General features: G+C 35.5%; 1 protein-coding gene across 2 annotated transcripts in view; it reads left to right on the plus strand.

The window, feature by feature from the left end:
• LOC134534299 (midasin-like) overlaps positions 1 to 11,099 on the plus strand; it is a 52,329-nt gene extending 41,230 nt beyond the window's left edge. For both annotated transcript variants that reach the window (XM_063372650.1, XM_063372661.1), the window contains 5 exons: positions 100 to 204; positions 1,206 to 1,310; positions 2,814 to 2,909; positions 5,576 to 5,758; positions 10,469 to 11,099. In XM_063372650.1, coding sequence (XP_063228720.1) covers positions 100 to 204; positions 1,206 to 1,310; positions 2,814 to 2,909; positions 5,576 to 5,758; positions 10,469 to 10,783 — 804 coding nt within the window. In that variant the 3' untranslated portion in view covers positions 10,784 to 11,099. The remainder of the gene's footprint in view (positions 1 to 99; positions 205 to 1,205; positions 1,311 to 2,813; positions 2,910 to 5,575; positions 5,759 to 10,468) is intronic.
• Positions 11,100 to 17,007: the final 5,908 nt, after the last annotated feature.

Here is a 17,007-nt window from a genome sequence, read left to right on the forward strand (position 1 = left end):
TCACTATTATATATTTTTTATTTATACACAATGTGTTTTATTCTGTTTGCTGAGGTTTACTGTTATATTATATGAATACTTTTATATCCTGTCCTCAAGACTGAAGATTCAGCAGCCCACACTCCAGAAGGCGACACTGAGCAGTCATCACCAGAGGACGATCAAGAAACAAAACCCATAGAACCTCGAACTAGTGATTCTCGAGTAAGTTCAAGAACACACTTGTTGTCTAACAGTAATAACGCATTAGGTTTCGATGAATTACTGAATTTTTAAACCTAATTTTTTTACGAATATTATGTGCTCTTGATTTCAAATAAAATTTGTAATATTTCTTGCATTATTAATCAATCTGGACATTAATTCAGTACCAATTACCCGCCACTCACTCAAATGCCAAACCCTTGGACTTAGATCACTCACCTCTCATCAAGATATCCCAGGTTTGATTTCCGGAAAGGAGGGAGGAAGGGAACTTTTCATTATTTTTCGAAATGGAAACGTAGGGTGGCAGAAAATCCCTCGAACAGGCGTTTTTATTTTAATTTTAGGGGTACTAGTGTTCTCTCCACCATTGATTCATTTATCTGAATTATCACTCATCTTGTCACGTAGGAAAAATGAAGTAAGACAGACTTGTAAAGTTTTATGGTAGATACATTTAGGAAACATTCCGCTAGAAAAAAATAATGCTAGAGAAAAATAAAGTTGTGCAAATTACAATGTTCTTGCTCCAACTAAGTAAATTTAAGTCAAAGCTAACAAAATTGTTAGAATCTTTTAATTTCAACGTAAGATTGACTTTTTAAATATAAATTAAATAAGGATGCTATAACGATAAAAATAGTAACCAAGAAATTAAAATACCTATTGTAAATGTTATAACCTGATTTCAATTGAGTTTAGCTTTCTTTGCAAAACATATAAATTTGATACTAAGTAAAATTAATTATTTATTATAGTGGCAAACCAACCGAAGTCAAATTTTAACATTGACGATAGTACTACAGTGTTAAAGCTTTTAAATCTGGACTTCATTTGAACTCATATATCAGCTGATAAGAGAACATATCGAAGATGACATCATTATCTGAGTGATGAGTTGACATATATGTGCCATTATATTTTGATCTATACTTAATGCTTTCGGTTTTTTTTAAAGATATTCTTTTGTATCCTTCGGACCAATTCCCTCTGTCCTCAAGCCTGAATATTCAGCAGCCCACACTCCAGAAGGCGACGCTGAGCAGTCATCACCAGAGGACGATCAAGAAACAAAACCCATAGAACCAGTAACTAGTGACCCTCAAGTTAGTTCAACTGCAGACATTTTATCGCAAACAAATATTACTTATCGTATTGATGTTTTAACCATACAATAATGTTTACTGAATTGTAAGACTAAAATCATGCCTATTTACTTTCTTAAGGAGTTTACGGAAATATTTAGTAACTTGAATCTTGCTTTTGGTTTAAACTTAATTTTTTTTTTCAGAAAAAATTAACACTTGTTTATCAAAATTTGTGTTTTATTAATAGGAACCTGAATACCAGCGAAAGTCCTATGATAGCTTCACCGTTTATCAAAAACGTAGTGTTATTTTCATTTCCACAATTTCTAAAATAAACTGGACACTTTTACTGTTAAGTGAGGTTATAATGTTGTGTTTTAAGAAAGTCAAATATACCTTTATAATCGTGAACAGAAAACCTGTTAAAACTGTTTTTTTTTCATATATAGCTGTTAACTTATTTAATATCGTCCAAAAAAATTCTTAACCTGTTTTCTGTATTTTGTCATAATTAACACATAATGTTAAATTACAAATTTTAAATACATGTAATAGATAAATGCTCTACAAGGTTGTTAGTTCATAATTCATCACACAAAAAAATATGTCACTTATGCTTGAAAAAAATAACAAGGACGAACACATATTTCAGGGAGTTAATATGTTCTTAAGCATAAAGAAAAAAAAACAGAACCGAAATTCAAATTTTCATCTTTACTATATATTTTCCCCACGTTGTAATTCTAAAGTTCCTGGGCTATAAATTTTATTGAAAAATTAATGAAGTTAATTGTTTTCTTCAAGCGCGCTTAGAATATGTTAGTTTACAATGATAAGATAAAAATGTTTTTGTAATTTAATTTTAAAAAAATATTTATGGATCATGCAATGTTGAAGCATTATTCAATTACGTGTCACGTCACTTGTTTGTTCATCTATAGCACTTTTTTTTATCAAATTAATTTAAGGAATGAAGATGTATTACATTTTACTTATATAGATATAATGTAATATCATGTTACCATTATGAGTAGAGATTATTATTACCCAGCTAATTGAGGCAAAAGTCCATATTAATATATATGAATATAAATTTTGCAGTTAAGCATTTATTCAAGTTATATATTTATTCACAGTCAAACCAAGTAAGATTCCAACTTGTAAATATCTGTTAAATTGTTACAGAAAATACAATAGGTACAATGGTTTAGAACCAGAAAAAAACTCAGAAATCGTGGTTTGTAGGAACTGAAGATAAAGTGTCTAGTTTTTATTCTAATGATTAATAACTATTCATATGATGATACCCAAATGATATCAAAAAGCATGCACTATATTATCATAGACTGTCCAAGAAAAACCAAAAAATATCGCTGTACTAACACTTGTGATTACTATAAAAGTATTTTGTGGTCGTATTCATAAAAAAAACTGACTCTCTTTACCTATATTTGTAATCTATTTCAATGTTTGTCGAACATTGTGAAGTTAAAGTCCATGTTGCCATATTTTGTTCCAAAGCCTGGAGATGAAGCTCACAAACCTGAAGAAACTGCAGATGCGCCTCAATCATATGGTCAAGAGGTTGAAATATGGAAAGGAGATGCAGTACCTGAAGTGAGTTCTGTCGTAGAGTACAAATCCCAAGCTTCATTCCCTCATTTTCATCTTATCATTTCCACCCTGAGATTGAGTCTCGTAACTTATGAACCACATTGTGTCGATTTTTTTGCATCATTACTTTTTTTAAAGGGGTATTTCTAAAATTTTAACTCGACACCTCCCTTGCATTGTGGCGCGGAAGACAGCCATACTGTAAATCTACCACAATGAAAAAATTCCGCCTAGCCTCTTCGAAAAAAGCGGAAAAGTACCATAAAGGAAAAACTGCCATAACAAAGCTGAATTCTGCCATATTTTCTTATACTCTCGAAGTAGTGTATAGAATACTCGGTAGGTAGCGCTGTCAACCGTTTACCTGTTTCTCTGGTTAACTTTAAAGGTTACAGATAACGCATAGATTGCGCACGAGAAGAAAGAAATGTTTCCAAAAATGTGTTATTTCTAAAAAAAAAAATTTGTAGTTTTCCATTATGGCACTTATCCTCCTGTTTTGACGGAGGCAACGGAAAAGTACCATAATGGAAAACTTCCATAACTTAAAAAGGGGAAGTCTGCCAAACTGTCTTATACATTCTACGGAATGAGGAAAACCACCTTACACATACTAACGTATTAATGTAAATATCTTCAGATAATTTACATTTTTGCTCACTGGGATAAATAAAATAATAATTATATTATATAATAATTATTATAATTTTTAAAGACTGCAAGCCTGTGCAAAAGACCACCAACATTCGATGTACGAGCCTATGTCTCCCCTAGAGCTGCTTGACCTGTGCCTTCTACACTACACAAAAAAAAATTCTCGCATTTCAGCATCTTAAAAAACATTTTTTAGACTTTATGGATATTAAAAACCTTAATATCTGAGTTTTTTGTGTTCTATCACAATAATAATGAAAACATTACATGAGAAAACCCTTGAATAATCATTAAATGATGATCTACAAAATACTGCGCTTATTAATTAGATTTTTGAAATTGAGCTATTAATTAAGAATTTTTACAGTACTTTATGTTAGGAATTTTCGAAACTGGCACATTTATGGGTTGGCTTTCAAATTTTTTTTTTTTTTTTCATTCTGATGATGAGTAGAATCAACTTTTTTCCAAATCCAAATCTCGAATTCAGTTCTTAAAAGAGTGCTTCTAATCCAAGTTTAGACATCAAAAGCCAGGAAGAAAATAACATATGAAAAATAAAATCACAGAAATATAGCCTCTTCAATTCTGTGTCTCAACTCTGACTAATCATTAGGTAGCAGCGGAACGTAGAGACGATCTTTTACAAAGCCCCAAAGGTAAAAATTGCATGGAGTTATGTCAGGTGAACGTGGAGTCCAGCGAAAAAGTGCTCTGTTGTCTCGACTATTACGACCAATCCAAACGTTAGGCACTTCGACGTCCAACCACTCTCGTACAAAGAGATTCCAGTGGGGAGGGGCTCCATCCATGCCAAATAAAGTTTACAGGTTCACCCTCTACTAATTGGGGGGAGGGGGATAGCCATTCTTTTGCGCTGCAAGCGAGAAAACAACAAAGCAGTACTCGCGCATGCGCTTATATAAAACTGTTTGAATTACTCTTTCATTGAAATAACAGTCTACAACGCACTATTAAATTTTATAACTGGGGCATCCTTTTATGGACATACTGTATTATTTAAAACGTTTGGCCAGCTCGGCCTCCAGCAAGGCTCGATAAAGGTATCGTTTAGTCATAATTGATTACTACACACTGTTAGGAAATGCAGTTAAATTTACGGAATTTCCAACGAAGAATTCACCTGAAATAAACTAAGAGTTTTAGGTAATTTCAGATAGCACAGGTCTTCGTAGACACAACGCCGTATTTCATCTCCCGAGTTCTGTTTTTGACGTGACAACGTCTAATAAATCGATGAACGTCGGCTGCACGCACGAAAAAGGATGACTCGTTGTCCCGTTACGCACATTGTCCCGTTATACTTTGTCCCGTTACGCTCATTATACGCTTGCGCCACATCTATCTCTCTTCCACTAGATTGGAACAACCATCGATTTGACTTTTTCGAGGCACATTAAACTTGAAACACTCCCATTCGTTTCCTACTTTTCTTATCATCGTCCTATCCTTAACAGAATAACACAGATTGGAAGAAGTTAAATAGCAAACATGTATAAAAGTTATAGTTAAAATAATCTGTTCGTTAAAGTAAGAAACATATTTGAATTAATGAGTGCAAATTAAATTAAATTTATCAATTAAATTGTAGATTTCATTTTACTCCATTTTTGTATCCATACAAAATAGTGATGATTCAATAAAAATGATTCAATTTTATTCATAAAAGTATGCAATCATTTCATCAATGTTTTGTTATGACGTTGTCACGTTAAACTATCGTCCGTAAACCGACTTTACAGACAGCCAATTTTTCGTTACAAATAAAGTAAACCCACACGTCAAAGAAATAATTGAGTTTTTGCAGTAGTCTTGACCAGTGGTCCAATTTTTTAGCTTGTATACTGAGATGAACCTTGTACCCGTAAGTACACGAAGATCCTTGGATAATTTGTAACCAGCGCTCTTCGTAAATCCGAGGTGGAAATATTTGACAGAGTGGTTGTGCTCTGGGCCGACCAAGGCGACCAACCACAGCTCTCGCGCATGCGCAGGCGCAGGTGGCGGACGTGATGCTGAAGAACGCGCACATGGGCTCGCAGCTCAAGGACATGGGTCTGCGGCTCAAGTTCTCCGAGGAGATGATGGAGGTGATGCGGCAGGAGAGGAACCTCGCCTGGGAGATCTCCGCCCGCCGGTCGGAGCAGCTGCTCAACGCCGCCCACGCCATGGAAAAGGTACAGAACGACGTCCCACGCGCGCACGGGAATAAAAAAAACATACACACACCCTTAGCCTTATACCAAAGGCGACACTGAAACGTCTGCTGTCCACTGACAAGAATCATACAAAGTTCCCGTTATCGTTTCTCAACAGATTAGACTCAAAACGTTTCCACGTTTCAATATCTACATATTTCGTTGGATCGTTGTCTATTTGACAATCTTAAATAAACTATAGAAGCCAATTTAAAAAAAAAAAACCTTGCATAAAAAAAGCTATGCTCGGTCAAGTGGAACCATGATAGTGAGTGCGGTATGGCAGCAGTAATCAACAAATAACAATATCCGGATACTGTATAACAATATGGATTCTAACCTGGTAATGAAAATAAAACGTGAATTTTTGTACTTATCTGCTGACTTTGTTAACACTACAAAATTAATTCTCCGATATCAGAACCTGTTTTATAGATTCTATAGTGAGTCAATTTTGGCGACAAATATTTATTTTTCTGAGTAGATACCTACATTATCTTTTAAAAATAAAAGGTATCTTCCAATCATTTTAGATAATTCACTAAAACAATTTCAGGAACTTGAAATAAAACCAGCTATGATTTATCAGGCGTAAGCTATGTAGTCTCTCGACCACTGATAATACTATTCTTATAAAACCTCAGAAAACTCTACCCAATTTTCCCAAGGAATTGCAATCTTGGTTTTCGCAGGCACACTTTCATCTCTCTTGTACTGTTCAGGGTCGGCTGGGGATGACCTTAAGGGTACGTGATACATTCCAGCTCATGGCTTTAAGCTGTATGTCAGACAGGCCTACCATTTGTGTACATTGTAAATTGTAAACAATACGGTATGTACCAATTTATTCTGCAAAAATTCGTTTGTTATGTTTCGAAATATTTTCCTCATCCACAAAAAAAAATTTATCATTTGCTGGTTATTGTGAAAAAAATAATAAAAATCTCTGAATAAATAATCCAAAAGAATAATGAGAAAAGTTATAACTACGATAAATTAAGAGGTAATATTTACAGACAAAATATTGATGAATACAGCATCTGTTTTCAGATTTTATAAATGCATTTTTTTGTTGTATTTAAATAACCTGAAAAGATATTAAGAGAATAGTAGTGTAAATAGGGGAAATCTGGCGCAAAGTTATTCTTATAGAACTATGGGTTAGCTTACTCAGTTGTGGCTTACCAGTAGTGAGGAATCGGCCATGTTCGGACGTGTTCGCTTCTCGATGCCTATGATCGGGAACTCGTCGGCCATCTTGGATGACGTCACGTCCACCATGTTGGCATCCACTATTTTGAAAATTTGTAATTATTAAGCTAGAAATAAGGAAAAAAAATTCCGCAAAAAGTGCTTATTAATTAACGAAAACCAGAGAACATCCACCATATCTCGCCTCTCACCTTGGTGGAGGGAGAGTGATTATATCACTCAGTCACTTTGACTCCCTTAAACTGAGAACGGAGCTTTACTGGTGACTTTAGAGCACGAAGTGTGACCTAACTTACATGCATAGTAAGGACAGTTGGCAATTCGTGAAGACCTTCCCAAAGAAAGATGGATGGCCAAATAAAAAAAAATTGTAACGTCTGTTACGTCCTTACCTTACGTTTCCGATCTGGGGATATGGAAAGGTCACTCAAAATATGGTCCCCGATTACGCTTTATTATGTCTTGTGGATTTTGTTACAAACTTTAGATACTTCTTAAAGATTCGCAATCAATTATTTAATCTTTGCTCAAACATTTCAGAAAACAACTTTCACTTTTTTTTTTTTTCATTTTCCTTGAATTCTTTAATCCTATGTCTTTATTTATAAACCTTAGGCCGACGTTTGTGCAGTCCGACTTAAAGAGTTCTGTTAATACGCTTTATTGCATGCCACGTCGTTCCAACTACATATAGCCTACTTTCTCTGAAATTCGTTTAAATTGAGGTTGATAGGTTATTGCTGATACATATCCCCCCAATGGAAAAAAAATTCTAAATGAAAAGTTTTATGCTAAAGTTGTCATTCAAATAATATATTTGGTGCTACAAATCCATTTTTTTTTATTTAAAGGCATTTCAGCGGGAGTTCTTTCTAAATTTTGTCAATATTTTGAGTGAGGATTTTATCAGAATGTGTTACTTGTGTGGGTTAACAGTGAAGTGCCCCACACACGTGCGAGTCAGCCCGAATCCTGCTCGACCCGGCCTCCGAAGAAATAAGTCCGCGCGCGTGTGGCACTGGTGGATCCAGAAGGGGGATGGTTTTGAGGGGGGGGGGGGGGCATATTGGCATGGCCCCACTTCCCCCGAACCCTGAGTAATTTTTAAATTTTTTCTTAGAATTCCTTATCATAGTTTTTAGAACATTTGATTTATCGTTCAAAAACGTCCTGCTGTCTATAGCACTGCAGTAAAATAATACTTAGGTAAGTTTCGTGAACTATGATAAACTTACCTAAGTATTATTTTACTGCAGTGCTGTAGACAGCAGGACGTTTTTGAACCATAAATCAAATGTTCTAAAATTTTCATTAGAAAAATTTAATTTGGGGCCTTCCCTGACCATCATTCTGGATCCGCCCTTGCGTGTGTGTGGGCTCCGACGAGCCCGGCTCGGCTCGCCATTGGCTCGCGCGCGTGTGTGGAGGATGTTCGAGCCTGGCTCGGGCCTACACCCGCCAGGCGCCCGCAGCCCGTGTGGGCTGGTGAGCGTGGAGCCATGTCGGCCGCCATGTCGAGGCGTCCGTAAGCCCAGTTAAAAAAATTATGCGAGTGCATAGCAAGCCATGCACTCGACCTGTGCACACGACCTGTGCGAACTGCGAAATCTGTTCACAATTGAATTCTTACTGTTAATTTCAGCCAATGAAATTTCGCGAACTATGCGACATATGTTAGCAGTGTTAGTAAATAAACATATTAACTTTCAAAATAACGATAATACTATTATTATCTCGACATTTTCTGGCCACAATATGGTTAATATATTTAAACACATTTCTAGTCCCGCCAAAAAAACACCCTGCTATTCTCTCATTGGCTGTTGTGCCATGCGTACGCGACCGAAATAAAATATATTCATTTTACTCCTATGCGACCAACTTTCTGCTATTGTGAATCATTAGGTTAGGAAACATGGCGTCCATATGCTATGCACACGACCTAATGTTACTGTTACTGTTCAGTTGTTTCAATTGTGAATCCAGCATAACTCTCAAGATGTACCTGTTTCGTCAGTTACCGGTTTTGTGGCAAGTCACAGTATATGGAATCCCACATCACAACGTTTTTGTTTTAAATAAACATGGTTGGGTACTTTTACGAACAATTACTGCACGTTCTCATAAGTCATTCTAAAAACAAATTTATGTCAACAGCGTTGCAGTTAATTAAATTTAAGTTTGTATATCATTTTTTTTTTGTTCCGGCCACGTTTTAGATCTCACAATTTTTTTTTCTCGTCACGAACACGCAACATTCGTGTACGATCAATGCAACTGCAAATTGATCCGAAAATAATTTTTGAATACTGAAATTTATTATCAAAGACTGGAATATGTTCGTATTGTGTATGGTAAAACATATATGAAAGTAGTGCGCCGAGCCGGAGCTGTGAGCCAGGCTCGTACGTGTGTGGTCCGCATAAGAATGTGCCTAAGTTCTGTAAGTACGTCTCTGATGATGTGTAAACATGTTAGCTCTCGGTATACCTATGGCATTTGGTAGGAAATATTCTGTGAAAATGGAACGGAAGTCGATGAACGTAAATGAGACACAAAGACGGCGGACCAACGTGTAGCAACATAAACCCGTGTGTAGTCACTTTCGTAAACACTAGGGTGTGCCGAATGAAACTTCCCTGGAATATATTTGGTAAACTAAAATAGTCGCAGTAAAAAGTAGTTTCAAGTCTTAAAATACCTAATAAAACTAGCATTACGTCAATGGGCTCGGTAGCAGAGAGGTACAGCCCACGCTTTTTAATCTCAAGGGACAAGTTTCAAATCTCGTCACTGGAAAACGTTTTTAAATAACATTTAATATAATAATATTATATAATTTATTTTTATTATAATAAAGTATTATCAGCTCAAAAAGGTTAAAGATTTTTGCTGAAATTATTTACAGACTGATTTCAGAAGTTTAAGAACTAATATAAAACATAGGTATACTTAGAGTTATAATAAATGTTTTAAAGTGTTTCCTGTTAATATTTTAGTAATGCCATAGAAGTATAAATTCTTAAGTGCACTGGAACTTTAAAGTATCAACGGTTTAATTAATTTTAATAAGGCTGTTGAAAATCAGGTCCCAAACAGGATTTTAGGATTTTTTCAGGGTTTTCTCCTTTTATCGAAGCCGTTTCTAATAGTTTAAAATGTCCGTTTGTTTCGTTCTGCGGCGGGCGCAAAAAATTAGTGTGTGGTTCGCGTATAGAAATTTTGGTACGTACTTGAAAAGCGGATATTTTATTGATCAGTAGGTACATTTATCACGCTCGACATTATTCAAAACCAATTATGCTTTGAATTTTGTGTCCATGTTTTGCATTGAAAGTTTATTTGCAACATGAAGAACACGAGAACACATAAATTAGCTCGTTTTTCGAGGTTAGATGTTTACACGTCACTGGCGAGTACTTAAAGACTCGCTCCCATTTTTTTTAAGTTGGTTAGTTCTGTCATTATTAATTCCAGTGCTCGTGCGACGTATGCAAGAAGACTTTGGAAATGCGACAAGGAATGCTCGCAATCAAAGAGAGCAGAAAAAGCAAGGAGCAGTCCCAACCAAGCAGTGCTCAGCTAGGCAGTCCACAGCCAATAGTTGATGAGCCAAACAGTCCGCCAAGGAGTCCACAGCCAATAGTTGATGAGCCAAGCAGTCCGCCAAGGAGTCCACAGCCAATAGTTGATGAGCCAAGCAGTCCACCAAGGAGTCCACAGCCAATAGTTGATGAGCCAAGCAGTCCTCGAAACTCGGACCAGATAGATCATTCAGCCACTGACGACTGATTTCGCCCTTTCCCATGCTTCATAGAGACAATAACCCCATAAATACAACAGTTCTAGTAGGTCTGTGTTAAACAAAGTAAACATTTCACGTCAATGAATGTGGATTATATGATTGAGACTAGAATTATTGCCATTTATTTTTAAACAATGATACAGTGGAAAGTTTGAGTATGTTACCACACGATGATTTATCTCCCAACTTACTGAGGTAAGGTAAGATACACAAAAAAGAATAAAATAAAGATAAGTGTATCAAATGATTTGTACATAACGGTTTCGACAAAAATAAATTAGCTTTAACTGAGAAACATTGAAACGAATTAGTTTTTTTATTTGCATGTACTTCAAAATTATTTTGCACATTAATACACAAAAAATTTCGATTAATTTCTTTGCAAAAAGGTACGCATTGGTTTATGTTTAAATAGTTTAGTTTACAAAGGATGTACTTTTTTTCCTTCATCAACTCTGCAAATAACTAACAGTGTTTCAGTGATTGGTTCACTGTAACAAAAAGCCAACATACATTTATATTCACCAGAAAAATATAAATGGGCTATTGATAACTCTAAAAATAATAAGAAGCATCATATCCATTCCTCATGTGGTTTCTAATCAACCTCAAAATGGAAGTGGAGATTAACATGTGACAAAATTAGTTATATTTGTGTTAAGAAAGCCAATCACACTCATATATGCACATATTTCTTGGTGAAGCTACAATATATATGGATTAAGTTTTGCAGTATGAAGTATTATATTTAATAATAAATATATTAACGGGCTAAATATATCAAAGAAATAATCCATTTTCGCTAATTATAACCTGACTATTAACTCTTTGTAATCCAAATAAGACTTCTAAATGATCACAGAAATGACTGCGAGTGTCAAACACAATGAGGAGCGTATTGTTATTGCATCCTGTCAGTTGTTTGTAGTACACCCAAGCTGTTTCAGACGGTGAAAGCATGTTCAGAGTGCATCATAAAAGAAGGCAATCAAAAAGCACCAAAAACTAGGCACAACTAAAATCCAAACACTCGTGCTAATCAACGGCGAGTCAGACTTGAGTCATACTAGGAGCTGAAGCTTTCATTCCTGTATAACTACCAGCCGACAATGGAAATGCGGGTTGGTGAATTGCATTAAAGGATGCGCAGATTTCAAGGGAAAGCTCTGGGTTTCAATTCTGTTAGATATATTTACAAAAATTCATGTAGCTACCTGTATTTTTTTGGTATTTTATAGAAGTTTTGGTAAAGATTTCATTATTTTAAAACAGTGATTCTGTGAAAAGTGCAAACAAGCCACGTTGTGAGAATGAGGACAAATCGAAGGAAACATGTTTCTGAAATGAATATATATATATATATACATATATATATATATATATATATATATATATATATATATATATATCAGCACACCTATAGAACAATAGCGAACTCTGTGAGACGGGATCTGGCAAGAATAAGATGGCCTTTTGACTGCCGACCATTCCAAGGAATGATCATTTAAGATCTTATCCTAAAGTTATGACATTAGTAATCCAACAGTTGTTTACTATTACAAAAAAAAAAGTCTTAATTTATCTTACATAAAACAAAATATCATTCTGTCTTACTGCTATAACCAATATTAATGCAAAAAGTGTATAATGAATTTCAGCAATTTATTTTTAAAACAGTGATGCGAGGTTAACTTTATAAAAATGTATAAATGGCTAGTGTAAATGTGCCATGTTAAAGATGTTGACTTGTGTTTCAAGCATTTAAAGCTTTATTGGTTTAAGTACGTTTCTCGCGACTTAACGTTCTGAGTTTTAAATCATATCCGATAGTAACTGAAACCCCGCTAAGTGTAATTAAATTTGAAATAACGTTAAATAAGTAATAGGTATATTTGGCCTACGTACACTATTTTGTTGATTTCGTGAACCAAGATAAATTATTTATGTGTAACATCTTATCTCCCGATATAGGGCATTCGGTGGGAGTAATTTCGTAAATACGACGGAAGTCAAGGAACGGAAATGTGTAACCACGGTGCTGCCATCTGTGGTGGATGGCGTGAACCAAAATTCACGAAGACAAATGGAAACTTTATATTATTAGTTGTTTAATGAGTTTTAACCATAGGGCAGTATTTTAATAAAATTCCTTCTCGAAAATTATGTCAAAAGCCGGGGCTCAGTATTTTACCGGAGCCGTTTTATAATATAGTTTAACATTTCGCTCTGCAAATCGAATGATTCGATAGTATACGTAGCTGCTCCGGCAGTGAATTCTTGCGGCGGGTGCAGAAATTAAGAGTGATTCGCGTCCAGAAAGTTAATTGAACATAATTTGCGTAGACTTATTACGCTCAACATTATTACAAAGAATTCTACGTTAAATTTTGTGTCGGCTTTCCTTATTATAAATATATTTGCAACATTAGAACACATTAATTCGCTCGTTACCGTGGTTGAATGTTACACATCACTGAATTTTGAACAATCCTTCCTTATTGGCTGTCTACATTATTTAAAGATTGTTTTCTCCGAATTTAAAGTTTCTCGGAGAAATCGTTTAGCCTGGGCAGTTAAAGGTTAATTGTTCAGATATTTATATTTAAATTGATTTAGTTATTTGTTTATCGAAACAATATTTTATCGACAGCTTATTTATCTTTATTATTTATAATAGACACTATTAAAAGTTTGTTATACAAGTTCTTAATTTGTCCATTTCAATTTGGTTAGTGGATTACTGATGTGGTTTCAACTTACCTGAATGAAGAGTGTAGACGTAGTCTTGGCATAATGGTGCCGGATTACAGAACCATAGAATGCCATATTAAAGACCTTAAACTGTATTAATACATGCTGCTATTCGCCCCCTCTTCCATACACGGGTGGAAGAGGGGATAGGAAAAATATATCCCCTCCAAAATCCCAAAAAATCTATTCTTCCCAAAAACAAATGTAAATATTTGGGAAGTAAACAACGGACCAAAAGGTTGTATCCCCCCTCCCCCCCCCCCCTCCCCTAGGCCCTTTTCAAAATAAATTCTACGTACGCTCCTTTTCGCCACCTCGCTCCCCTTATTAAGAAGTTTGGACTGGGCAGTCGGCTAGGATGCGCTGGGATATGGACCCGTAGGTACCGGGCAGTTTGGACCCTTTGACGGCCCTTATTTGCTTACGGCCCTGTCACTGTCAAATATTTGTCTCCAACTATATTTGACAATAGATTTGTAGCCGTAGTAGTGGCCAGAAAATAGCTTCCAAATTCTCTGCTTCAAAATATTTTGGAGAAATAGCCTCAAATATGTTTTAAATCACGTCACACTACCTAGTTTATTTTTGGTCTGAGCTCTATCAAACTTTTCAATTTTAACCTCATTTTTAAATTAAATAATGCATCACAATGATGGATGTAATTCTTTATTTTTTATGCTATTTGTATATTTTTAATTTTTTTAATCATGTATAATTTAAACTTTCAATAGTACCTATTCATTACCTAATAAAATTAATGTTTACAGATTTTTTTAAAGTTACAAAACAATAATTTCCTTTTTACATGTAAAATTATTTTGCATTCAAACATATGGAAATTATTTTAGTTAGCTATTTCAATTTTTTATAACTTCTTCATGTGTTCTTCGCCATTTTAAAGATTTTCTGTGACGGAAACGGATGTCATTTCCTTTTTATCTAGGCATGATTTCGATTGGCCGGCTGCATGCAACATCCATCATGTTTTAGAACCCGACCTGTGTACAAAATATTTGACACGGAAACTCAAGTGAAACAAAGATGGCTGCGCACAACATATTGGAAGGTGCTAGAGGGCGAGATCGCTCGAGGGTAGAGCGACAAGGGTGCGCTGGGGCGGCACGTGTAGACGCGCACGTGTGCCCGTACAGGGGCCGAGAGGGGGAACGAGGCTATTTATAGCCACCCCGGCTCCCGCCAGACATCCCGCCCGCAGCCCGACGCCAGACTAGTGCGTCCTGCGACCTCCCCGTCGAGGGGAGAGATCGTCGCGTCGCGCGCGTCTCGCTTCCGCTTCCGGTGTGCCTGGCGGGCTGTGCTCTGCACCGAGGTACGTACAAGTCGGGGCTCATAAACTTCGCAAGAAGCGCAACTACGCATCACGCCAAAAATTCAAGAAAACTACCGTAGTTCATACGCAGTTAGCAAGACATCATCAACTCTAAAATTTAAAAACTGTAACCATCGAGCTTCTTTTCATAACTAATGCTTTTATTTTAACCGCGAAAACGCGTAACTATTCTTTGAAAATTTATTTCATAGCGTCCTTAGCTTTCGCTGTTCAGTTGTTTAGTTTGTGAAAAGCTTTCTTTATGAGTGTGATGAAAAGAAAATCGTAGACTTCTATTTCTATGACTTGAGGATAAGTTAGCTTCGAATCCCAGCTTCAGTTCCAAACAGGTACCATAATTATAGTACTGTGCGACATAACTAGAGTAGAAAATAGCAACAAGGCGTTCGTGAGAAACAGTCTTAAGAGTGGTATATAGAGAAGCGGCTACTCAGAATCCGGCGCGAGCAGCACAAAATACTTCTAGCCTGGGCGGAGTTTAGCCTTGGAGGAGTGGCCTACTAGGAGCGCGTCCTGGCGAAATGATGTCGGTGGAGGGGATAGACTCGGTTTACCCTCCCTCACTCCATGGTCATTCCCTCCTCATGACGGCGCGGTACGGGTCGGGATGTCTCGACAGCATTGCTACCTGCCTGCCTGCCTTCCCCGTACGAGCGGAGCGCCGCGCGAGCTAGTGGCTACACACAACGTTTCATTCAACTCAAATGTCAAATAACGCGAAAAGTATGTTTGTCGTAATGGTAGCATTTTTTTTACGCGTGTTTAGTAGTTCATAAGTAAAAAAAAAAGATAAAATGGATTACTATGTTTTTGCTAAAAACACAAACTTTTACATGAAGTGGGAAAAGTGATATTACATCGTAATTTTCGAAGTCACGTGGATATTAAACGTTACATATCCTCCAAGGAACATGAAATAACCTTATTCTGCAAACAAATCTTGCCGAAGTTAAATATATTTTCCGAATCGATGTTATGTATTTTTTATAACTCGCATCTGTCAATGATAGTTGTAAAAGCTTTTCGAAATACATACATATTATGTACTATTTTTTTAAAAAAAGTGTTCGTGTTTTTATAACATGGAATAATCTCATTTGTAATTGTTTCACTTGTGTCATGGCAATGAGTTATCATGCAGGTAGCATATATTTTATTTGGACGTGGTATAAAAAGGCACTATACAAAAAATCGTTACATAATTCCACATTATAAAACATGTATTTATTTCACACGTAATTCATACATTTTGTTTCACACCAATATACAATGTTCATTATGTTATAAAAGACAAATAAATTTAAAAAGAGCACTATAAATTAAACCAACGTGGGCACGAGTTACTTCCAAGAAAGACAAATTTAAAAAAAAAACTGTACGGTATAATAGACATTTTAAACACAAATATTTTTACATCACAAAAACCTTTTTCAAAACAGTTTGCAGAAAAGTCCAACAATCTTAAAAGTATGTAGATGGCCTTTAGAGAGGTATTAAAGAGAAACAAATGCTTAAATAGAAATAATTTTACAAATCCGATACAGTAAACGACAACAGATTATTTAAACAAGTTTAGTAGAATTACACACAAATTGGTTTTTACCTGTGACGCACAAAAAATGTACATAAGCTTTATATTTTTAACTAGACAGGCATTTATACTATTCGATTTAATGCACACACACTTTTAAAACAACAAAACACAGAATTTAATTCAGCTTACCACTGAAGCAAAATATTTTTATGGTCGCTATTATACATTTATTTCGTTTCTCCTTTTTGTTAGGACTTACCAGACAAGAAGTTTATGCATACCGAACACTCTTTGTATGAAATTCTCTTGTTTCTCATTTAAAAATTTTACAAAATTTCTCAATTGGCTGCCAAATGAATTAATTTCCTTCAAAAGTAACAGTTACGAACACCTCAGTATTTATTCACATAAACAAGCAATGTCTTCTATAATTTTAAACACCATTGCTCACTTGAGCATTTAACCATTCTGGAAAGCTTAACTCAGCTTTAAAATTTACATTATAGGTAAGACATTTTATTTTTTTACATATCCAAAATAATTACGGTAATGATTCTCTAGGTAGCCACTGAACG

The sequence above is a fragment of the Bacillus rossius genome, chromosome 1, assembly GCF_032445375.1.
Source record: "Bacillus rossius redtenbacheri isolate Brsri chromosome 1, Brsri_v3, whole genome shotgun sequence".
NCBI classification, from domain to species: Eukaryota; Metazoa; Arthropoda; class Insecta; order Phasmatodea; family Bacillidae; genus Bacillus; species Bacillus rossius.